General features: G+C 37.8%; 1 protein-coding gene across 1 annotated transcript in view; it reads left to right on the forward strand.

Moving 5' to 3' along the window:
- LOC139076365 (uncharacterized) overlaps positions 1-26,335 on the forward strand; it is a 165,163-nt gene extending 138,828 nt beyond the window's left edge. Inside the window, exon 7 of the mRNA XM_070578535.1 lies at positions 22,196-26,335. Within this exon, the coding sequence (XP_070434636.1) occupies positions 22,196-22,200 (5 nt within the window). The 3' untranslated portion in view covers positions 22,201-26,335. The remainder of the gene's footprint in view (positions 1-22,195) is intronic.
- Positions 26,336-26,602: the final 267 nt, after the last annotated feature.

The following is a 26,602-nucleotide window of genomic DNA, read 5'->3' on the forward strand; positions in this document are numbered from 1 at the left end:
GACAGGGAAGTTAGGGAGGGAGGGAGTAAAGCATGACTCATTTATCACTTTATATCAAAATGACTCATGAAAGTCATAAAATGGAAACTTTATCCACTAAAATAATTAAATTTGACAAATGCAATCCAAGGTAATGGTCAAGAAAGCAAATTTTTAGCCACATATAGTGGAAAGAAGAGCTTTGGATCCAAGCCCCATCTCTTAGACATGACCTTGAACAAGTAACCTAACCTCCCTAAGCTGTTTCTCTATCAAATGGGGTGTTAATACCTACTTTATAGATAGGTTGTGAGAGTTCAATGTAATCCTGCCAGTCTCATAGTGAACAATGAGTTATACATAGTCTTCTCAATCTCTACTGGTATATTAACCTTTGGTATATTGTATAACCATCCAAGTTTCTCTCTCATAAATTGTCTCTCGTCAGGTAACTACATCAGACTACTCTAGTTTAGGAGTCACTAAGCTGGAGACTTATCTCTATTATTTTTTATGGTGTCATTGATTCTCGACAGGCATTTCTGAGGTTAATTCTCACCAATCACCCAAAATTAATGTAAAAGGCTGCTGTCTGATTCAGACATATATGTAACTTTATTATATTTCTGTTTGTACTAGTTGCATCGAAATTTAGGGCTAAATGATTTTAAATAGCTGAATGACATGATCTTTCCTTCTGTGAAGTACTGTTCACCATCATTTCTAGGACTCCCTCCAACTCTCTAGCTTACTCTAATACTTACTTCAATATAATACGATACATCCTATAGCTAATGTAGTTTGAACGACACAGTCTCTATCTTTTATCTCTTTAAATTTTGCAGACAAATGAGTATTATTCTTTCTATGTGCATGATTGAAAATGACTTGGCCTATATCATTGGTTTTGACCCTAGGATCTCAAGTAGATATTCAAGAAAAATAAATGCACATGAAATCATAAATTTTCAGCATTTATTTCAATTTCTTAGCAATGTTTCTATTCTCCACGGGTACAAATGAGTATCCATTTCTTAATAAAATGTGTGATAATTAATTGGAGACAAAGCCTTCTGATATTGTCATCTAACACAGAAAATTATGTGACATTTTAGAACTTTTCAAATCATATCCAACATATGGCATACTATCTCACTGTAATTTGAAATAAAGAAAAAACAAATTTGCAATTAGGGTTTGACTCATCCATCTCACAATATCTGAAATGGCTCCCCATTTCATAAACCTGTAGTTGTGGAAAGTCAACACATAAAGTTTGGTAAATCATCCTTAATTGGGGGTGAGAACTTTGCAAGTGCTTGCCCAGGCCCAAAGGAGGCTGATGAACTATCAAATTTGAAGGATTTTTGCCATTACCTCTTCTTATTTTTAAATTTTCTTTTGTTACCCATTGATAGTTACCTTCATTTAGTCCTGTGACATTTATATACCCCCCCCTCAGAAGGTAATTAATTCAAAGATTAGGGTGGATTCTTCAAAATTGAAAAATGTTTAAGGTGCTACAATGTTTTTCTTGAGGATTAATTAAAATGTAGTTAAGGAGGAAAATTATCAGAGCGGTTTTAAAGAGAATTCTTGGTCAGAGTTGAGGACAATGAGAGCAGCATTACTAGCCAATTAAAATACAAGGCAAATGATTTTGAACAGTTTTCCCTGGCTCTTGATGAATTGACACATGTTAAAGATGCTGCTCAGCTGTTGTTTGTTTGAGCAAGGAATGCTGAGTTTGAAGCGACTGAAGAATTAACCGCTATGAACAGCCTGCATATAACCACCATAGGCAAGGACATTTTCAAAGATGCTGACAAAACGCTAGTTCAGTACAACCTGAAGTGGAATCTGCTAAGATGTATTAAAACTAATAGTGGTAAAAATGTGAACAGAGTAGAAAAAGGCTTAGTTGGAAAAATTTACGAAGTTTGTGGCAATATGAAGTGTTTAAAGCCTATGATTATTCATCAGCAGGGCCTTGCAGAAAACATTTTACTCTACCATGTTCCTTTGAACCAATAGTGTCAATAGCAAACTTCATTCACTCTTGTGAGCCAAACAACATCAGTCCATGAATTTTTGTCAGAAATAGAAGCGGAATATTCCAACTTGCCCTACCACACAGCAGTTTGATGGCTTAAAGTGAAGAAGTTTTATTGTGATTTTTTTTAGCTCAGGGCCAAGATTAAAATTTTTCTGAATGAGAAGAATTACCCTCAACCACTACTATCAGATACTGAATGACCTTGGAAGTTAGCTTTTGCTGTAGATTTGATGTTATTTCTTTATGAACTTAACCTAAAATTATAAGGTCAAACAGCACTGTATGAGAAACTTATACTGAAACAAAAGTCATTTCAAGAAAAATTAACATTATTTGAATCACAAGTAATGTCAAGCTACTTTATACACTTCCCATTCTGTCAAAGGTTAAAGTAAGGAGTAAGATCTTCATTCCTACACGAGTATGTGGTGGCTATATCTTCTAACCTCCAGTAACATTTTCCAAACATGATGTAAGTGTGAAGGAAATTTCCATATTTCAAAAATCCTTTTAAATGTGCAATTGAGCAGTTTCTATCTAACATTCAACTGGAAGTTAATAATCTGCAATGTAATCACATGCTAAAATGCAAATAGGAAGAGAAGAATCTAATAGAATTCTGTAAACGCATTCTAAATAATGAGTATGTTCCATTTAAGTCAGATGCTAATGAATATCTATCTGTCTGAAACGACACTTTCAAAGATGAAATGTGTAAAATCTCAGACACATTTTACAAATCAGCATTAACGACACTTTCAAAGATGAAATGTGTAAAATCTCAGACATATTTTACAAATCAGCATTAACAGATAAACATTTGTGATCAATTCTGGTGATAGAGAACTAATTTTGAACCCCAATTAAGTGAAATGTTATCATCTCCCAAAAAAGAATTGTATTCTTCTCGTTAGTAGACTTGTATTACAAAAATTATACTTTATTATTATTTTAAATTTCATCAATACAAAATTTGTAGCAAATTTTACTTTTATATAATATCCTTGATTTTGTTTCTCTGTTCACAAAGCCTAAAATATTTACTATCTAGTCCTTCACAGAAAAAATTTTCTGACCTCTTTTCTAAATCCCCAACTGATTATAGTTTCTTTGCAGGAAAGGACTGGGCCCTAGACGTTTTTGCTTCTTCCTCGGGGACCAAAACAATTGTCAGTATTCAATGAATGATAGTGACATCTTGTAATTAGGCAGAGTTTTGCAGTGAGATGAGAAAGGACTCTTTCGGTTGTTATGATGATGATTATTATGATTTAATGTTATGAAGATGTTGCTCTCTTTTATATTCATTTGTAAATAAATTCAAGATAGATTCATGATTAATCAAAGTAATTACAAGCAATTTCTAACACAGTCGTTCTGTCAACTTCTCCAAAAAGATTCAGTGGATACAAGGGACTTATGGCTGGTACACAGAATCGAATTTTGTTAGTTTGTTTTGTACAAAGGAAAATGATTTTCATGAAACATAACTTTAACTTTGCATTTTAAAGGCGCTTATCTTCTGGTACATGTTTATACTTCTAATAGAAGATTGTATTCTAAAAATCAAAGTAATTAAATCACATTTCTAAGAATAACATCATTTCCATGCATTAAATTTACACAATTGCACAGACACAATGAGGATATTTGAAGCAAATTATCTGTTTTCTTCCTCTATCTTATGCTCATCTATCTCTCTATTTTGTAGCTGCCTCTCCATCCATCCCTACTTCCACTGCCTTTTTTTTCTCATTATTTTCCCCTGAAATTGGTCTCTGAATCATTGATTGTACTCAATAAATATTTATTAAATGTTCAATGACCAAACCAGAACTGGGTCACTGTTGGAAACACAACTAGGAGGCTGGTCTCCCTTCACTCCATGAGCTCAACTCTCTCCCGTCCATCCACCATACCTAAAATGATCTTTCTAAGAGTCAAAACACATCTTGTCACTCCCTGGCATAATGATCTCCCTCAATGCCTCCAGTTTAAAACCCTGAGGCCTTAACATGATATATAAGACCCTTCATAACATGACACAAGTATCCCTCAACCTAATTTCCAACCTCATCCTCGTGCAGGTTTCCTCTGTACCTCTTTTCAAAGCACCAGAATTTTCTTGTTTTTTCATTTGGTGCCTCTGCTCATGTCATTCACTCTGTTTTCACTCTGACCCTTTCTTTTTCTTTTCACTTTCTAGACAGTTGTTTATTTTCAAAAGTCTTGTCCTCCGAATATATTTCCCTCAGTTTATGCTCTCTGCCCCCAAATTATGTGCTTGCCCTTAGCTCCTATTACCCTGATGCATAAATATATGTTTATACATCTGGCTCTCCTACCAAACCATAAGTTCCTAGAATGCATCCAGCCATTCCCTAATCTATTCACTTATAAGTGTTGCATTCTCATACTTATTATAATGTTTGTAATATAATTGGTTCTTAAGTACATATGTTCTGAATCAAAGCCAGGCCACTCTAGGAAGCAAGGCACTGGGCTCAATGGGACAAAAAAAGGAACTAATATTTACCAAGTGCCTTCTATGTCAACAACAACAGAAAAATCCTTTCACATTTTATTCTGACAGCAACATTATTAGGTTGGTATCATTGCTCCCTTTTCACAAATTAAGGAACTGAGACTAAATTACGGACTCAAGACCATTTAGCAAGGGGGTGTTGCCGCCAGGTTCCAATTACACCTCTGTGCTCTACAAATCCACCTCCTGGGCAATGGACTTTGACAAATTTGTTACTTTTTCCCTTGGTTTCTATCTTGCTAAATCTAGTTAATCTCATGAACTAACTCCTACCATGATGTTAATGGGTTCATATGCTGCCACTCATTATCACTTTCCAGAGAAAATATTTTAACATCAAGGAAATATTCTAGGGAAGTTATTTTGAGCCAAACTAGGGAGACATTTGGGGATCATTATCATCTTTCTAAGGTTCAAGGTGTTAGGAAAGATGCTGTCTGGTTCAGTTAGTGTGATTCAAGTGTGTGACTCTACATAAAAATTTCCTGTAAGAGCACATGTTGACATTGTCACTTATAAATAATAATAGATGTAACATGCAATCCTCAGGCATAGTATATAATCTGCACAATTGGCCCCAGAAACAGAAAAAGAAAGTACCAGATCCTCAGAGCTCTTTGCTAAAAATCCAGAAAAACTTGTATATTTCAGCAAAAAAACTAATGATAGCTGCCATTTGTAATATTAACATTTGTTTCATTCTTCATTTATTGAGCACCATGTGCTAAGCAATGTGATACGCATTTATTTTTTGCATAAACCTATATGAGAGGCAACTTACTTTGAACCCTGGCGTAGGGAAGTTTCAGTTTTAAAATGTATAAAATTTGTATAATAATACCTCTCTTTTAGAGTTGTATAAAAAAGAAAGTGCCAAGGTTCGGAGTCAATGCTGAGTTCTTTCCAACACTCCGTGCTCTAGCATGCTAGACTCCTTAGAAAATGAGGCACTGTCCGTCTCAAGACACAGGGGTCTGATCAGGGATTTGCATCATTGGAAGAGGAACAGAAGGAAGATGAGTGTGTGCATGTGTGTGTAGAAGTGGAGGGGTGCCTGTACAATAAAGGAGTTCTGGAAGTAATGGAGTGTGATGGGGCCATGGAGGTGGAGCACTTGTACGTCTGTTTATCCAAACTTCCTCCAGACCTCCATTCTGAGTGTGGAGGAGACACACTCCCTCAGAAGTTCAGGGTTATTTGCTGCTGTGGAAGGCAGCCAGCATTCTCAATACCCTTTTCCTGTTTTTATTAGAGGGAAATAGAGAGTGAAGGAGGACTCAGGCCATTGGACACCCATTTCCACTGACTACCTCAGAGAGAATGCACCCTCAGAAAGCACCTCCTCATGGGTTTCTAATACAACAGAATTAAATATTATTAAAGAATTAAAAGATTTGCTGACACTGACCAGAGACACACATCAAAGATATTTGGGCCTAGATCACATTTTCTTTCCATTTTTATTGTAGTACTTTGCCTTAATTATTATTATTTTTTAAAATTACTAAATGAGGGCTGGCCCGGTGGTGCAGCAGTTAAGTGAGCATGTTCCACTTCGGCAGCCCGGGGTTCGCCGGTTCGGATCCCAGGTGTGGACATGGTACTGCTTGGCACGCCATGCTGTGGTAGGCATCCCACATATAAAGTAGGGGAAGATGGGCATGCACGTTAGCTCAGGGCCAGTCTTCCTCAGCAAAAAGAGGAGGATTGGGCATGCATGTTAGCTCAGGGCTAATCTTCCTCAAAAATAAAATAAAATAAAATAAGTAAATGAGCAGTGGTTTTTGAAAAAAAGTAACTGCTATCAAGTTATACATGGCAAATAATGAAAACTGCTCCCTCCCCTCCTTCTTCCCAGCAACTCCAGGAATGACCTGTTCCTGTGCTGGTTCCTAACTCTCCAGAACTCTTTGTGTGTACACGCACTCTTATAGTTTTTTTGTTTTGGGTTTGATGACATTGTTCTATAGGTATCATTTGCTACTTGCTCTTTTCATTCAAAAATGGGCAAGGATCTCTTTTCATACATTTAGATCCACCCCTCTCTTTCTCTCTCTTCTGTTTTTCTTTCTTTCTTTCTCATTTAATGGCAATGTAGTATCCCATCGTTTGGATATGGTGTAATTTATTTAATTCTCCCCACTGATGTTCATTTTGGTTGCCTACAGTTCTTTATAATTAAAAGAAAAATCTAGGCAGAAAATATTTGAGGACATATCCATGTGCCTCTAGACGAAATTTTCTAACAGGATTGATTCCTAAAAACAAAATTTTGGAGACAAAGGGTATTTGCAATTAAGATAAGATTTTAAAAGTTTGTAATATCAACTATCTACAATGAATATCAGAGAAAGATCTGTTAGAAAGTTTTAAAGTCAACAAGGATTATTCCTGTGAATATTTGTAGACTTTTTTTTTTTTTTGGTGAAGAAGAGTGCCCCTAAGATAACATCTGTTGCCAATCTTCCTCTTTTTGGTACTTGAGATGCTGTCACAGCATGACTTGATGAATGGTATGTAGGTCCATGCCCAAGATACGAATCATTGAACACTGGGCCCCCCCCAAGCGGAGTACGTGAACTTAACCACTATGCCACCAGGCAAGCCCTGTGGATATAATTTTGATTACAAAAGTTTTAAGACTGCGTGAATAACAGAGATGTGTATTCAGCCATTAAAAACTGAAAAAATGGAGTAAATATCTTGAAAGTCAAGCCCTTATCATTCTAGCTTTTTTAATTCTCACAATCTATTTTTCTCTTAAAAACCTATAGTTCTCACAAATCTTTAACATTTGATTTGTAAATCTAAGAATAGTTTTTTAATATAGTGGTTATGTTCTCTTTGTTTTGAGGAAGATTAGCCCTGAACTAACATCTGCCGCCAATCCTCCTCTTTTTGCTGAGGAAGACTGGCCCTGAGCTAACATCTGTGCCCATCTTTCTCTACTTTATATGTGGGACGCCTACCACAGCATGGCTTTGCCAAGCAGTGCCATGTCCGTTCCCGGGATCCAGACTGGCGAACCCTGGGTCCCCGAAGCAGAATGTGCGCACTTAACCGCTGAGCCACCGGGCCGGCCCCCTATAGTGGTTATGTTCTTGAATACAGTGATACCACAGATTAAGAATGCCATATTTGTATTTTGGAGATTTAGATTAATATAAACTACATTTTAGAAGACTTCTTTTAGATAGTTCACAATATTTATATTAATCTTATCTGAAGAAAAAATTGTATTTAAGGCGTCATCAAATCTGCTTAAAATGCACAAAATATCAAGCATTCTAGAAAATGTTTAGTTGGATTTCTACAGAAAGTATTGCTGTTACTATGATAGTTTGCACATTACATTTATTTAAGATTATATTCTTGCTTAAACGTAAACTGTTTTTATGATTTTTTAATCTTGTTTATTTTTACCGCTTCCAATTTCAACAACTGAACTAAATCAAATCATCAAAAACTGGTTTCTTTTTTTTTTTTGAGCAAGAACTGTATAAATTGCGTATGACGAAAAGATTTTAACCGTCGTCAAAGAGAAAAAGAAATTTTGTGGTTTATTTTTAAAGTGTGCACTGGCGCACACACACACACAAAGTAGCAGAGTTGAAAGGGGAGAAAAAAGAGTAAAAGTTCATTGGAACTGGGTGATTTATAGGGAAACGCTCAGCGAGCTCACATAAAAACCAAAGGGGGGAAGTGGTCGGACATTGGGTCAAATCTCCATTCACATGTTGTGTAATAAAAGGCTGACTGTAGCCTTTCAGCCTTGCTTCTAGTCATAGACAATGGCAATTGCAGAGCAAGACTAATAACAGGATTTAGCATAAATCCACCACAGGAAGTGAACAGTTGTACTGGCAAATAATTAGCCAGGAAACTTTCTAGCAGCATCAGGATGCGTCCGTGAGCTTTCAAACTCTCAATGCATTTGTGATCATGAAAACATAATTAGTTCTCAGTGATTGTGATTTTTGTGTGTGTTTGTTGTAGGATGGTTCTTTTCCCCTCCTTTCATTTCACAAGAAGGCCTTATTTTTCCTGTCCTAATTTAGCAGTCCCAGCGAGGGTTTTGAAGTCTCAAGGGAGGGGTTTAGAATGTTCTCTTTTTTTGCCTGCTGATGCTTTTTTATTGCAAGGTGGATGGTGTTTATTTTGCACGGCTAACAAGTGAGTTCAAAGCAACACGTTGCTCTTGAACTCCTGCCAGATTCCCAAAGCTGAAAGCCCCCCTGCCTGGCAGAGCCGACCTGTACTATCAAAGCCTGACTAATTTGCAAAGGAATGTCAAAATGACTGGCGCACCGCATTTTCCACCACCCGCTTCATTTGACACTTAAAGGAAAGCTAAGTGGGAGTGTAAAAGGAAGAAAATTCATTCAAGGCAGCACACTCTATAATGTGAATTAATTTCACAAGAAAGTGGGAGCTCTTTGCTGAGTACTTCCCATTTTCATCTTCTTTGCTCTTTCTTTTGGCTACTGTTTTGGTAAGGGCTGCGAATAAACATTATGTTTCTGCTTGCACGTCATCCATATTGAGAGTAAACGCTGTCATTAGACTTAGCTCTGAAATTCTTTGTGTCAAAGTGTCCACATGAGGCTGCTTCATCTGATTTAGTCATACCAGTCAGAGAGCAGCACCATGAAGACAAAACATTTGGTCTAGGCCAAGATTTTTCTCTGTTAAACACTCTAAAAAATCATTTCAATCAGAACCAAGAGGTCTATGTTTATAACAAATACAAATTGTTGTTGGAGGAGGCAAGACTGATAAAACAAAGTCCTAGATCGGATTTTTGAAAGTATAATTCAGAGATGATGTTCGAAAATTCTATTCAACTTTCATATAAAGTATTAACACTAAAACAAAGGTCACAGAGTCAGTAAAAACCAAATACAAGACTTTAATTTAATTTAGTGTGATTCTAATCTCTGAGTTCTGATCACACTTTATAATCTCAAATCTTATTTAAAACTTAAAGTGAAAATATGACATTGCCATATTCTCCCCAAATAAGAGCATCCACAGATCATTTCCCTAGGCATTGACCCTAGAACTTCATTAATATTCTCCCAGTGAGTTTGCATGATTTATATAAATTGCCATCACCATTATCTAGGTGAATAGTAATCTCACCTTCAAAGATTGTCCCCCTTGAGTTTTTACCATGCATTTCTTTATTTACCCTCCACCTGACACTAAACTCTGCATTTCAGCATGCTATTAGCCATTCAAAGTGTACCTTATCTCTGTTATCAGAATGGGAGAAGATCTGGAGGTAAAGCCTCTGGCAATGCCTCAGTTGCTCGGAAGTGAGTTACCGAGGTCTGGTCATGCTGTAGTTGTCTAGAAAGTGAGTTAATGTCAAACAGAGTGTCATGCTGCTGAACGATGAAGGCTGGAGTCAGACCCATGTTTGGATTACAACTGAAGCACTGACTAGTTGTGTGGCCAAGACCAAAGAAAGAACCTTATGAAGCCTTAGCTTCCTCATGTGTGCAATGAGGCTAATAATAGTGGTTTATTGCAGTCAGTACTGCAAATGTCAAATAGTAGGCACTCAATAAATGATAGGTACTGCAAAATCATGGCAGTTTGGAAATGATATGCTGCAAGAATCAGGAATTCCCTCAAGTGGGCTTAAAAATAGGAAATGCCTTATTTAATGGAACAGGAATCTAGAGGTAAGGCAGAGTCCGTATTTGCTATGCTCCAGCCTCCAGTGTTGTCTTGGTAATGCTCTGGGCCCTCTTCTCTGAGTTAGTTTTGTCTTCAGGCTGACTCTCTTCACAGTTGCAAAATAGCTGCCAGCAACAACTAGGATAACCAACTTCTTTATTCAAGTCCAGTGGACGAGAGTAGAGGGGAAAGTGTTTCCTCAACCGTGAAATAAAACTTCTCTCTGCAGTATGGCTGGGGACACCTTAAGCTCTGTGCCAATCACATGTGGCGTGATGGCATTCCCCAGGTACCCTGAATATCTTAAACCTGGTTTTCTGGGCCTGTTTCTAGTAAGGGGAAAGAGACTTCCATGATTGGCCTATACTAATGAGGATTTCACCCAAGAGCTAAGATGGAGCTCATCTTCCCCTGAGTCCCATGGACTGAAGGCAGAAGGATGGCTGCATAGACCAGATTGGAGTTCTGTTAAGAAAAGTGAAAGGAATGATGTGGTTTATCAGTCAGAGTCCCAGAAGGACATAAATGGTACACTAAACAGAAATTTAATAAAGCTCTAATTACAAAGGAAAGAGCAGTGTGTTCTTCTAGTTAGCAACAGCCAAGAGCTGTTACCATCCCTAAACCTGAAGGAGGGAAAGAAGCAGTACTGTGACCTTTCTCAAGGGACTCAGCCCGCCCTCACCCATCCTGAACAACCTTGCAGAAGGTACTTGCAGGAATCACTGTGGTGTCACTCTCCTTCTACCCTCTAATTCCGTGCCAGGGCCTCCTATTGGTGGACCCAACCAGGAGCCAGGGGTCATGGGACCCTCTTGACACCGTTCACAGTGGTCAGCCTGCTGGGGCACAGAGCCAGAGGAGAGACCAATGACAGATATCTAGGACAGGAGGATAGGGCTTGCAACTTCAGGGTAGGCAACAAGCAGCAAATGGCTTAATTTTTCAGTAAGACAGAATGAAAATGGAAAAGAAAGAGGAAGAAAAAGAAAAATCAAAGTGTTAAAGAAAGATGCCAGCCCCATAGCCTAGTAGTTAAGTTTGGTGCACTCCACTTCGGCAGTCTGGGTTCGGTTCCTGGGCACAGACCTACAACATTCATTGGCAGCCATACCGTGGTGGTGACCCACATGCAAAATAGAGGAAGACTGGGACAGATGTTAGCTCAGGGCAAATCTTCCTCAGCAAAGCAGGAAAAAACAAAGCTATTAAAGAAGGGTAGAGACCTGGGAAGGAAGAGAGAAAACTTCCTTGTAAACAAAACAGAAACAGATTGGAAACCCAAAACTTAAACATAACGTTAAAGGATTGCCCATTTTGCTAAGCAGAAGTGCAAGAATATTTTCAATGATTAGAGAAAGGAATCAAAGACACTCTACTTGAATGAAATGTGTTAATTTGTTTTGCAAGTATTTTTAAGTGTGCGCTCTGAAAGGCAGTACAGGAAAGTACTTAAAAGCTGGAATTTGAGGCTAGTTTCTCTGATTTCAAATCTTGAAGGTGCCATTTACGAACTGTGCAACCTCGGGCAAATTACTTCTGTTCTCTGTGTTCCCATTTCCTCATCTATTAATGATAACTTTCTCTTAGGACTGTTGAAAGTTAAATGAGCTAAAACATGTAAAGTACTTCAAACCATCTGATACTTCCTGAGAGTAGAATAGATGTTAGCTTTTCTTATTCCCCCGTACTGGGCACTGTGCTAGGTGTTCTTTTAAATCTTATCATTGTGCAGCTGCTTTCTAGTAGAGGAACAGAGGGCCTGTAAATAAATAAGCATAATAAAATATTACAGACAGTATGATAAAAATTTAGCCATGTACAAATGGGTCAGAGGAAAAAGTGGCCAACTGGTTTAGATTAGAGGTTTATACAGGAGATAATCTTTGAGTTGAGTCTTGAATGATGTTAAGTATTTGCTGGGCAGGCTGGGGCTTGGGAAAAAGAGCATTCCAAGCAGAGGATCTTACACGGACAAAAACATAAAGACTTGAAAGAGGATGGGATCTTAGGGCAACAGAGTACTGAAGTTGGGGGAAGAGGGAGGAAGACGGGGAAAGTGTTGTAAAAGGTGTAATTTGAAAGACACTCTGAGGGAGGATGTCTTATGCGTCATGCTAAAGAGATTGTCATCCCTCACCACCCCCATTTTATTTATTTAAAGCATCAGGAAGCCAGGGAAATTTTCAAAGCAGGAGCATGACCCAATCAGATTCATATATAGAAAAAAATTCACTGTGGATGGATGGTGGGAAAAACATTGTGACTACTTTTAGGGGGCGGGGCCGGGAGCTCCTAAATTCTCAGGTAAGAGATGCTGGTAGTTTGGACCAGGATGCTGGTGATGAAATTATGTGGATTCAAGCATTATTCAGCAGGTAAAATCAATGTCTTGAGGACAGATTGGATGAGGATGGGGAGAAGGTGTTAAAGACGATGCCCAGGCATTACTGAAAGAGGATTAGGACAGGGAAGAAGGTCAGAATGTTGTTGTTCAGCCATGTTGAATTTTTTGGTGCCTTTGAGAACTAAAGAGGAGATGTCGAGTAGACAGTCAAATGATAGCAAATACACCCCTGTCAAATAGGAGTCTGAGACTCAGAGGAGAGGTTTGGACTAGAAATAAATGTCTGTGAATCACTTTTGCACGGTTGATCGTTGGATTCTTAATGCCTGGACGAAATAGCAGGGGAGAGAGAGGAAGGTAAGAAGAAGATGTTTACGCTGAGGAACTACAACACTTAACGGAGAGCAGAGGGCGAGCCTTCAGAAAAGAAGCAGCTGGAGAAATATGAGAAATGCTAGTCATCTGTGGGCAGTCAGTCGAATGAAGCTAGAAGTGGGTTCACAGGAGACTCTTGAAGACTGTCAACAGAAAGAAGCAGACAAAGTACTATCAGTGCGATAGAAGCCGAGATAGGAGAGAATTTCAAAAAGAATTAGCTGGTCAAGAGTTAAAAAAATCATACCCAGCACTTACTGTGTGCTTACTGCATACCAGACATTTCTCCAAGCTCTTTAGATATATAACTCATCTAATTCTACTGCAATCCTATGAAAATCACAAGTGTAAAAATAAGCTCCATTTTACAGATGAGAAAACTGAACCATAGAGAATTAAATAACTTTCTCATGACCACACAGAAGTTTGATAAAGACAGAATTTGAACCCAGATGCAACTGATTCTAGAGTCTGCAGTCATTGTTTCTCTGTCACTGCAAACAATTCTACGATTTGGGTCATTATAAAGTTATTGGTGACTTTTGCCATAATAGTTTCTTCGGTAAGTTACAAACAGAAACTCAGACTATAATGTGTTAAAAAGAGTGCAGGCAGGCATCCGGCCCAGTGGCATAGTGGTTAAGTGTGGCACGTTCTGCTTTGGTGGCCCAGGGTTCACAGATTCAGATCCAGGGTGCAGACCTACACCACTCACCAAGTCATTCTATGGTGGTAACCCATATGCAAAACAGAGGAAGATTGGCACAGATGTTAGCTCAGGGCCACTCTTCCTCAAGCAAAAAGAGGAAGATTGGCAACAGGTGTTAGCTCAGGGCCAATCTTCCTCACCAAAGAAAAAAAAGAGAGAGCGCAGGCAGTGAAGAAGCAAAGACAGGAACTGATTTTAGTAACTAACAAATGGAAGCATTACAAATGCTTGGAATTGGGGAATGATTAAATACACCAAGAAATGACAGTGTAATGAAATATTGAAAGCTGTTAAATTTAGTCTTTTTGAAGGATATTTATTGATATCACAGACTTCTTTTGTAATACCAAATTTAAAAAGTGGAATAAAAAATTACAAACGTGGGGGTTGGCCCTGTGGCATAGTGGTTATGTTTGGTGTGCTCCACTTCAGCCACCTGGGTTTACATGTTCAGATCCCAGGTGCAGACCTACACCACTCGTCACCCATGCTGTAGTGGTGACTCACATATGAGATAGAGGAAGATTGGCACAGATGTTAGCTCAGGGACAATCTTCCTCAGGGGGGAAAAGAATGACATATATGATGTGACCCCAGTTATTTAAAATCATATGAACATTTTCTTGTAAGAGAAGTTCCAAGATGTGTTAAAAATGATCATTTAGGGACTGGCCTGGTGGTGTAGCAGTTAAGTTCACACACTCTGCTTTGACGGTCTGGGGTTCTCAGGTTTGATCACGGGCACAGACCTACGTACTGCTCATCAAGCCATGCCGTGGTGGTGTCCCACATACAAAATAGAGGAAGATTGGCATAGATGTTAGCTCAGTGACAATCTTCCTCAAGCAAAAAGAGGAAGATTGGCAATAGATATTAGCTCAGGGCCAATCTTACTCACCAAAAAAAAAAAAAAAAAAAAATCATTTACTTTGGATAGTATAATTTTGAGTTATTTTAATTTTTTTAAATGCACACATAGTTTCTAATTTTTTATGGTGAATATATACAATGTTTATAACTAGAGAAGGTGATAAAAGTTATTCTGTAAAGATTATTTCTATTTATTGAATTTCTCTCTTCATTTTCTACAAAATTACGTGTTCATTATGTACATATATATAAACTTATTCCATGCAATATATATAATCCTTGTAAAGATCTCCCTGAGATAATTAGGAAATCATTTTTTTTCTATTCAGTTTATGAAGAATGAAAAGGGCCTAAGGCTTTTTCAAAGGGACGCATTTCAGGGAATAGTTAACGTTATTTAAAATTGTCAGTTACAACTTAAGCTTCAACTGTGTTTAAAGCTCACGTAGGTGCAATAGCTCATCTTTACTGTGCGTGATAAAGTGTGACGTCACTGTGGATAACAGGTAAAGCATAATTTCACAGTCTTGAATGAATCAATTTCACTTGACCCAAGTTCACTCAATGGTAATGTTGTATATACAGATATTGTTTGCCCAGCCTCCTTTCTGGTTTACCCCTATTTTTTCTTTCTTTCTTTTTTTTTTCTGAGGAAGACTCACCCAGAGCTAACATCTGCCAATCCTCCTCTTTTTGCTGAGGAAGACTGGCCCTGAGTTAACATTTGTACCCATCTTCCTCTACTTTATACGTGGGACGCCTACCACAGCATGGATTGCCAAGCGGTGCCGTGTCGCACCAGGGATCCGGACCTCAAACCCCGGGCCACTGAAGCAGAACGTGCGCACTTAACTGCTGTGCCACCGGGCTGGCCCCGTACCCCTACTTTTCTTTTTAGACCATTGGAGGGGCTATTTCTCTCAAGATTCTTGAGAAAAGATTAATGTTTCTGTGTTTACTTCTAATAATCAACCCCTGGTCTACGTTGGTCTCCTCACAGCAATCAAATGCCTAATTCAGTGATTTCTTTCATAATTCATTCACAGAATTTTATTGGATTCATCTCTATCACATTCAATTCACTAAGCAATTATTGGGTGACTTTTATGTGCTGGCAATGGGATAGCAAGATGAAAAAGACAATGCAATTATCTTTAAAGGGCTCACAAGCACATGAACAAATGTGAGCACGTATGTAAATATGCACACACACACACGCAGCAGAATTGGGAACGTGATGAGAACTCAGGAGTCAGGGAAAAGTTCAGAACACAGAATGGCATCGGAGTGGGACTTGAAGGCTGAACAGTAGCTCACTGTGCAACGGAGGTAGAAAGGGATATGTTAGTACCAAGCGCTTGAGCAAAGACCTAGAAGCTTAAAAGTACACGATGTGTGCAGGAGCTGGTGGTAAATTTGGTAAGGATTTGGGCACATGGGAAGGTGTAACATTATATGAGCCTGCCTTGTATTTTCATGTTTCAAAGTGGGGCTTATACACTGTACACGGAGAAGAGGCATAACCAATCCTACTTTCCAGATCAAATTAGTCCCAATCAGATTTCTGCTGCAGAAAGAAAATTCTGGTGGCACCAGAGGGAAAAACTGTGGGCAGAAGGAGTTTTCAGGAGGCTGTCTGAGAGAGAGAGAGAGTAAGGGCCTGAATTAGGATCTTAGCATGGAAGAATGTAATAAATGGGACCCATTTGGGAGATATTTCTTGGTGAATAAACAGGTTTGACAAATAAGGGCAAGGGAGAATTTGAGGACGGCCCTGCTTTCTGTCTCAATCCATGCTTCCTAAGAGATGTTCTCTACTCATGGGGTCAGCTGTCCCATATCTATTTATATCTCCCAGACATACATCTTCAAGACAGATGCACATCACCTGGCGTTATAACCACCTGGACGTCCCATAGGCAATTCAAAGTCAACTGATCGGATTGAAGCAGGAACTATAAACTTCTCCTCTAAATATATTTTTCAGCTACACTCTTTTGCTCAAAAGGTGGCCCCTCTCTGGAGTCTCTGTAAGTCCTTTCACTTACCGCTACCAATGCACTTAATCACCAAGTATGGTTGATTTTTACCTCGAGATATGTGTTTTCAAATCTGTCCTTGCCTTTCTATCACTGCCTCCGAGTCATCCATTTCTTTAAATAGTACTCCTACCTTACTCCATCCAGTTCATCAAGACCCCTTGCCAACTTTACCTCCTAAAGATTCATTTTAATTCTGCCTTGGTTCAGTCCATCACCATTCCTCAGTTTTATTATTTTATCACTTTGTAATCTCTTCATCTCTTCAGTTTCTCGGCAATTATCACCCAGCCTATTGAGGCATCCATAACTGGTCTCTCTGTTTCCCCTTCAGTCCATCTTTCACCCCTTCCCCAAGGCAAGCCATCTAAATGACAGGCCTGCCCTCATCACACCTCTGCTTGTAAGCTTTCATTGTCTCTCTGCCACAGAACTTGTGAAGGCCTAGATCTTTAGCAGGCCTGGCAATGTCCTCCAGGCCCCCACCTCCTTCTCCCCGCCATCAACTCTCACCACTCTTGGTTTCACTAAGTAGTTTCTAATCACATACATTAGCATAACCATAAATACAAGTTACTCAAATCAAGGCTGTTTAGTTATTTCCTGTTCTTTTGTGAGCAACCTGTGGTTCTTCAATACTTCTCATTATTGAATTAGAATATATTACAACGTTCTCTAAAGAGCACACAGTAGTCAAGTATTCTTGGATAATGATAATTACAAATGTAGTTCTAAGGTTCTGTATTAAGATACTGAAACTTTAATAGCATTTCCACAATTGAATTACAGAACAATTAGTATGGCTCAAGGTAATCTGGTTTGTTTTCAACACTGGCAAAGAATAACAATAATAATGATGATAATGATGATGACAGCAACTGTGTTGAGGACCAACAATGCCCCAGCTGTCGGTAATACTTCATGTACATTATCTCAACATCTCTCAAAGTAGGTATCATTGTCCCCATTTTATGGATGAATAAACTGTCTCAGTGAAACTAAGTTTCTTTCCAAAAACAGTAATACCAAAGTGAAGATTCAACCCCAAATCTCTCTGATTCCAAGCCTCATTCTCCTGCCACCATGAGACAATATTTAATAAAAGTTTATTAAATATATGAATCAACACATTAATTACAATAACAAAACATATCAAGTTATCTTTAATTCTATTCTTAAATTCATGCTTTATTTTCATATATTTTGTGTGAAATAGTTGGCCAATGCTCAAACATTTACAGTAATGTTCAAAGGAAAGCAACATAATATGTGTAACTTTGTATTTGGCTGTAGAAACTCCCACTTAAATTAATTGCATACCAAAAAACAATCTTAAATATACCCGAGTGTCTGCCTCTGTCAAGCCCCACATAAGTCTCAGACTATTAAAAATTTCCTCATGGAAGACTTTGTCAACTTCCGTCCCCTATCGTACACATTGTCAGACACTCTCCTGTACAATATTGCAACTCTCAGTCCCCGTTCATTATACCATTTGTAATAATTACAATTTAATAAGTTTTTCTATAGTTATTCGTTCAGGAATATCTCCCACAGAAAGATTAAGAAGCCCATGAGAGGAGGGAACTAGCCTGCCTTCTCCAGATTGTCTCCTGTCACCCAGCAGTATGCCTGGCCTGGTACATGTTCTCGGCATCTATCAGATGAATGAACGTTTGCACTAAAGCAGTGAGGAATACAGATATGTGAAAATACTTTCCATGTTAGGAATCATCAAATATGGATCAAAGGAATTGAGGAAAAGGAGCTACTGAGAAAGGTAGCTACCCAATTCCCAAAGACCACGGGTACCATACTAAGGAGCTATAAACAATAATCTGCAGAAAGTACAATGACTAACACAGTGCGTTGAGTGTAACAATCTTGTGATGGGAAATAGTAAATGATCGATTTGATTACTGTAAGTTCCTAGTTGTATGAGCTTTTTTTAAATTGCTTGACTGAACAATCTAGAAAACTCTCCTAATAATTACCACATATTTTTTTCACTTACTGCTTTGTAGATAAAAACCTTAACCCCATTTAAGCTCTCTCTAAGACACCATTCACCTTGCTCTCTCATATAACCTTTCCAAATCCCACACTCACGACGTAAAGGGCCTTCACAGTCACAGCTCTCCATCTTACAATTCCTCGTTTGGCTGATGTATAAGATGAAACTAAGGGAAAAAGTGTGATAAAAAATCAGACAGGTGGCATAGCGGTGAAGTTCACATGCTCTGCCTCAGTAGCCCAGGGTTCACCGGTTCAGATCCCAGGCCGGCAGCTATGCATCGCTTATCAAACTGTGCTGTGGCAGGCCTCCCAGATATAAAATAGAGGAAGATGGGCACACATGTTAGCTCGGGGCCAATCTTCCCCAGCAAAAAAGAGGAGGATTGGCAGTGGATGTTAGCTCAGGGCTAATCTTCTTCCCAAAAACCACAACAAATCATACAGGGGATATTACATTCTCTATCTAAGTGGTACCCTAGTCCAGTGTTTGGCTCATGGGAATGGTTCATACGCAGCAGGCTTCACTGTCTTTGCTTGAAAAACTAGCCAGTCGTGAATTGAAAAATATCTAGTAGAATCCAGTAACTTAATTTTTAACTTGTTCATTTCTATCATAATGTAGGAACCAATGATTACAGAAAAAAGTTGTGAACAGCATGAGATTCTCATGCAGAAAATTTACTGCCACATTCAAAGCCATAAAGTTCTGAGTATGGTCTACAGCAAGTCCATTGTTTCCAAAGGCCTCTGTTGACATATCCTTGTAAAGTCTGACTGCCTATTGCAACAGCAGCCTCACAAATGACCCTCAGCAATCTTCACCTGTTGGTGTTCACACCATATGTAGTCCTCTCTCACACCACCAGGGTAGGTCTGTGACCAATAGCACACAGCAGAAGTAACGGTACCTCGCTTCCGAGATTGCGTTATAAAAAAAGACTGGCTTCTGTCTTGAACCCTTCCCTCCTTCTCCTCCTCTCCCTTCTTGTCCCCCTCCTCTTCTTTCTCTTTTTCTTTCCTTCTCTCTCTCTCTCTCTTCTTTTCTTTCTTTCTTTCTCCTCCTCCTCCTCCTTCTTCTTTTCTCTGTCTGTCTCTCTTTCTCTCATTTGGGGCAAACCAGTTGCCATTAACATTGAATCAGCATACAGGGAGGCCCATATGGCAAGAAACTGAAGTCTCTGACCAAGAGACAGTGAGGAAGTGACTCCTGCCAAGAACCATGTGAGCGAACTTGGAAGTAGATCCTTCAGCCCAGTCACGTCTTGAGTCTTGAGATGACTACAGCCCTGGCTGACACCAGGTAAGCTGCTTCCAGATTCCAGACGCTCAGATATTGTGAGATAATAAACGTTTTAAGCTGCTAAGGTTAAGGATAATTTCTTACACAGCACCTATATCAGAAAATTTTTATGAGGGTAAAATAAGAGAAAATGCTCAGGAAAAATGGTAATAAAAGTACTCTCCAAAGGTCAACATAGCATCATGGATAATTCCATCTCCCACTGATTCTGCCAGTAGACAGAATGTCTCAAGTGTCTAAGGAGAGATTTCAGCATGAGGAATTCACCTGTGAAAATGTTCTCCTGGAATCTCCGTGAAACAAAAGATGTCTGAGTAATTAGAAGCTACGTTCACTATTATGGACATCTAAAATTCACTTTGTTCTGCCTTCACTATGAAAATTGAACAAGAGCAATTTGTCTTCATAAGAAATAAAAAAAGAAATGTTTACTTTTCCTCACTAAGGAGATATTACTCTTCAGCACTAAGAAGATAATAATCCTGCTGAGATAAAAATATCAACATTACCTTCATAATTTCAGTACTCACCTTAAAATAAGTTCAGTGTGTGACCATCACATATGCATAGCCGGAAATATCGCCCAAGAAATATTTATCTTTTAAAGAAGCTAATATTTTGGTATAGTTCTTCCAAACTGAAACTGGTAACATCTCTAATAATCAGTCTGTAGGAAAAAAGAAGAAAAAAATCACACCATTATCTAAAGTAACTTTAAGAGGAAAAATTACAACAGCCGTTAATGCTCTATGGCTTTAAATTCCAGGATTAATGTATTTCAGAAACGATTTAAACTCCAGGATCAATATCATTCTGCAAGTGGTTAAAAGAAAACTATTTCTGGCCATAGACGGTCTACGGCAATATATGCTTCATTTGTGACATCTTCCACATGAAAAAAGTTTTGACAAATACGTTTAGAAGAGGCAAAATTGTAATAAATAAACTAAAGAAATGAAAGTGCTTTATAAAGCTGTAAAACACTATATAAATAACAGTTATTACAATATTGGAAATATTATTATGAAAGCAAACTATAAAACAGCATTTGGGGAAGAACGTGGACAATGAGAAAATAAAACCTACATAAAAGAATGAGGGAGGAAATTTAGACTCAGTTATGTCAAGAGCAATGTCCTTCTTAACCACTGAAAAAAAGCATTTCCATTAGGACAGATTTCAGTGGTTTAACATTGGAAGACCATAATCTTCTGAAGGATGGAAATTTATGAAGAGATCTGTGAGTAATAAAGGAATTGAAAATAGAATAAAGGGAGGAGGGAAGACACGAAAGAAAAAACATGAGTAAAAGGATGCATCTTAACAATATGACTTGAATTTAAAATGCAGAACATCTGCTTTTTATAAAAAAATCTGAGTGTATTTAGCCCATAATAAAGGAACATGTTGACTTGCATCTTCAGTTGCAAAAAAGAAATAAAAGGACTATTAGAAAAAGAAACAAAACATCATCTCAAGCACAATAAAGTTTCCTCTGATTCAGTCGGGGAGTTCCAAGAGACTCGCAGCAGCTAGCTGTATGTACATCTTTCAAAGGGCACTCTTCTGCAAGGATTTAAATCGCGGTCACTCATTTTTGGTAATAAAAAATTGTCTGTATCTGTGAAACAATGTTGGTTCTATATTTGATCCTCTTTTCCAATTCTGCCATCATTTAAGAAGTTTTCACAATAAAAAGAAAGATCTCTTACGTTTAAAAAGTTAATTTTTTTAATATGATAGGCTCTCCAAACGGGTTGTTAGAAATCCTTAATCCTTCTTTGTCAGCTGAAAAAGAAAAACCTAGATTCCAAAGTCTTTTGATCTTCTCACTCAAGGCAATAAATTCTTCTTTGGGAAATAATTGTTCATAGAGTATCTCCTTCCTGTAAAGACAACTTTTAAACTATATTTTCTGGGAATTGTGTGATTTGTTTTTATTAATTTCTGGGGATAAACTACATTACTATCAACTTCTTTAGGTTCTGGGGAAAACATAGCTAATATAATGTTTACTTCCTGAGAATATGGTTTTTCCCCTCTTGATGTAGCAAAATCCTATTACCCTCAGGTTCTTACTGGTTTTCTACATCTGGTTATATTTATCTTTGATTTTACATCTAGTAAAATTATTACTTTCTAACCTAGTTTTTACAAATCGCTATGTTTATAATATATCTGAATCCCCTTCCATATCTCATATGGCTTAGAAAAACAGTAAGCTTTACTAGGATTTGAATATTTTGTAACCACATTATTTTTCATGTGCATCAGGTTAGCATCACCTGGCAAAAAAGGATCTGACTAGACGGAGATTGCGGGAGAAGAGCGTCCAGACGGAGCAGTCTAACCCATCACTTGCAGGTACACAGGTGCTTTGAGGTTCTTCACTGTCATCATCCCAGCCAGGCCTACACATTCCCAGCTGTCTCAAGTGCTGCAATAGGTTGAATTGTCTGCTTTACTGTCCAAATGATCGGCTACTTGCCAAACCACAACTTTGCTTTAGAAAGAACTCCTTAAGTAAAGTGGAGACTTAAAGACAATTATTGAGATAATCCAGTCCAAAAGAAATGCTTTGAGGAAAACCTGCCTTTTTTGACTTGATCAAGATTGGTATTGTCTACATGGATGAAACTTCTTGCACAATTGTTGTATTTTGCCTCCACAGACACTTTCCTTGTGGAGACTAAGACCTGACTTTATCCTGCTATCTAATACTGACAAATTCTGAGTTTAATTGCCTCCTACCAAAGTTTTTCAGACGCATATCTATGTTAACACACGACAGAGATGGCTTTTCTGTTGTCTACATAATTCATTGTGAAGTATTTCATAAAATGGTTTTTTTTAAACTTGGTTTCCCATGGCACAGACCAGTTATTTCATTTACATTGTATAAGGATCATGTACATTTCTTTTCAAGAGGATTTAACATTCCAGCTAAACAGTATATGATAAGGAAATATATTCTGAATTTTTGTGTGTATGTTTTCAGAGTGAAAATTGATGTTTCTCCTCCAAGCTCTATTTTCATCAATGAAAGGAAGTCAATCATTATTTAAACATGAAAATTGTCTAAATATACAAATGATTTTGTAAATATGGAAATGAACTGGAAATAGAATGATGTAAATAAAATATAAAGATTCAACATAAGTCCCCCAGAGAATATATTAACCAATCATGGTCTCTATATAAATTGTTAGTTGTCTAAAAATATTTAATATATAAATTAGTTTTTAAATTTTAATTCATGTAATAGAAATTACTGTATGGTTAAGAGTGATATAAATCCTCACGGTAATCTATGAGGTAAGAGCTATTATGATTGTCCCACTTCTTCATCAAATATTAGTGGTAGTTGCTAGGATGCCCACAAATATTCTACTGCTCCTCCTTCTATGCACATGGTAAGTTAGGAACAGACTAAAGACTTGTTTGGTCAGAGAAATGTGCGCAGAAGTAGTCTCTGTCATTTCCACAAAAAAAACGTACGTGTTCATGTGTGATTCTCAACGTCGCTTTCCCACTGCTTTGATGATAATGGAAGCTCTTAACAAGATGGCATTTTCATCAGCCTGTGTCCCAGAGTGAATACCAAGAGAAAAGCCCCCCTGCAGAACAACTTGAACATGTAGAAGAATTGTGAAAAAAATGTTGTTGAGTTACTGAGATTTTGGACTTTGTTGCTGCAGCATAACCTAGTTTTTCCTGACCGATATACCAATCGTTTCTTCCAACTTACTACTATTAGTCTGGAACATATAAAGCTAATTTTTTTGTTTGTTTTAAAAAAGAGAGGAAGGAAGGGATGAACAAGGGAGGGAGAAAAATGGAGAGAAAGATGCCTTTATGCTGCTGCTGCTGCTTCTCATCTCTTTCTTCTTTCATTTCCCATCTTCCTGTGATAAATCTTGAGCCCTAAAATGGAAATTTATAGAATCAGGGGCAGGAGTAAGGGGAGTTTTTTTTCCGGATACAGAAAATAAACATGGAAGCTTCCCATTTAGGACTCAGTAGAAACATTGTTATTTGCTATGTGAAGACTATGGTGGAAAAAACCAGCTGACTCTGGGATATCAAATATCTTCTTTTTCTTACTATGGAAAACTCCCAAGAATTAGTCAGAATCATGCGAAATTATCATTTTTATTGGTCAAAATGGCTAAGTAATGGCAAAATATTTTCAAGAAAGTCACCTCTGTGCCCTTCATATAACATTGGAAAGAATACTAATTTCACTGATACACTTAAGAGTCACCTTGTCTGAGAAGCTGGGCCAGGGAGATCCTTTTACTACTGTTATTTCCATAAACATCTCCTCTTTCTATAATATCCATGTCTCCATAGAAGCCTGTTATCTTACTTCATTGTCACAATAACTCTGTGATCTAGGTAGAATAGGGAGCAATTTTTCCTGCTATGAGTGAAGAAATTGAGGCAGGTAGTGAGATCAAGATCACACAGTAGAATTCAAGAGAGATCCGATGTTATTAGTGCTAAAATACCATATAACACCCAATAATAAACGGTATATTTGCTGATGGGACAAATATGTCTTATTTTAAGTTATGCATGATGCCAAAATAATTATTTAATATAAGCAGTCTCTTTAAGAAGGAGAATGAACTCAAACCAATAATTTACCAAAGTCTAGCCGTATCAGTGAATTCAGTGCAAATGATACGGATGCTTGGATACTATGTCAGCCTTATAAAACATGTAGTCCCTCCTTCCAAAACTGTCCCTGGAACAGCTTCAAGGCTCAAAATTTCAATTTCACTTGAAAATGCTCCAAATTTAATTTAAATGTATGGGGGCATCCTAGATCTGAGCCTGATGATGTGATATTTGTTAGTTTCATCATTGTCTTGCTGATTTCACTTTCTTCACTGTTTTCCGGGACACACACTATCTTGGTTCTCCTTCTAATTCAGGGCTGCACCTTCTCAGTTTCCCTTGCTAGTTTATCTTCATCTTTCTAACTTATAAATGTTGGATGGCCCCAAGGCTCAGTCCTAGAATCTCTTTTTATTTCTATCTGCACTCATTCTTTAACTGACCTCCATTCTCATGGCATTAAATGTTACATAGACTCATAAACTTCAGCTGCAATCTCAACCACTCCCCTGAACTTTAGACTCATGTAACCAATCACCTACTCTATCTTCATCATTTGCATGTTTAATAGTCATCTCAAAATTAAGATGCCAAAAATCAAATTTCTGATTTGCTGCCAAAACTTGTTCCTCCTACATGCTTCTCCATCCCTCCAGTTGTCTTAAAGGCAAAAACTTTGCAATGAGTTTTGACTCATCTTCTCTCATACCCTAAATCCAAAACATCAGAGAATCCTCTTAGTTACATTCTTTAAATAAACCCAACATCCCACCATTTCTTACAACCTCGCTACTTTCCACCTCTAGCACTTTGAGTCACATTATTTATCACTTGGATATCTATAATAATCTCTTAACTCCTTGCGAAATAAGTTTTGTTCTGCACACCATGGGCATGAGCATCACCCGGGAGCTTGTCAGAAATGCAGAATCTCTGTCCCCATCTTGATCTACTGAAACAGAATCTGCATTTTAGCAAGATTCCCTGTGATTTGTACATGTGGTGGAGTGAGAAGCTTCATGCTAACTGGTCTCTCTGTTCCTGCTCCAGAACCTCCACAGTCCATTTTCAACATGGCAGCAGCGGGAGTAATCCTGTTAAAATGAAAGTGATATTAAGTCCTTTCTCTGCTTAAAACCCTCAGATCTTCCTATCTTGCTACAAGTAAGAGCCAAAGTCCTTACAGGGGCCGAGGGAAGCACCTGCATCACCTGGAGGCTGCCACCTTTTGGTCCTCAATGCCTACAACTCTCATTCATTAAGAACATGTTGATTGGGTATGGGACGTTTCTAAATCTTCTGGGAAACTCCTTAGCAAACATCTCTCCATGTATCTTACTTCTACAGACAGGTAACTTCATTCTTAATGTTGAGTTTGTACTGATTTCAGTTTTTCACTTAGAGAATGAACTCTACTTTTGCTTGCCTCTAATTTCTAGAAAACACCAACAAAATTTCCCAAACACTGACAATATTCCTTTAAATGTTTTAAAGTGTGTAATTTTTTGAGTTGTTGCCTTTTATAGAGATACACTGAAACACAGATGTAACTATATAATGGCTGAAATTTGCATCAAAATAATAGGAGAGGAAGGGAAGCAGATATGGGTATAGATGAAACAAAATTGGCCATAAAGGAAGCTGGTTGCAAGTTACAGGAAGATTGCTTATGTTTTCCTATCAATTTTTGTATATGTTTGAAATTTGTCCTAACAGTATTTTCAATGTGTATACGAATTTGTTAAAATTTATTCTTTTCCTGATACCAGAATAAAATTATATGATGTCCAAGTTTCTCTTTGGTGGTAACAATGAACAAATATGCCAAAATAATACTCCAATAATTGCTGTCCTCTGAGCTTATGATTTCATATCTCCCTAAACCGGTCTAGATTATTTCTCCTTGATAAAGGCTGTTCCTATTAGCTTTCTAAAAGCACATTGTTTTAATGGAAAATTTTGTTCTCTGTGGAATTAGGAGAAATAAATAACTGCAACTACTTTGGTAGAATTAAACTTTGAGGAAAATTTCTGTTTATAATTTGTGGAAGGGTACCA

This window comes from Equus przewalskii, chromosome 16 (assembly GCF_037783145.1).
Source record: "Equus przewalskii isolate Varuska chromosome 16, EquPr2, whole genome shotgun sequence".
Classification (NCBI taxonomy): Eukaryota; Metazoa; Chordata; class Mammalia; order Perissodactyla; family Equidae; genus Equus; species Equus przewalskii.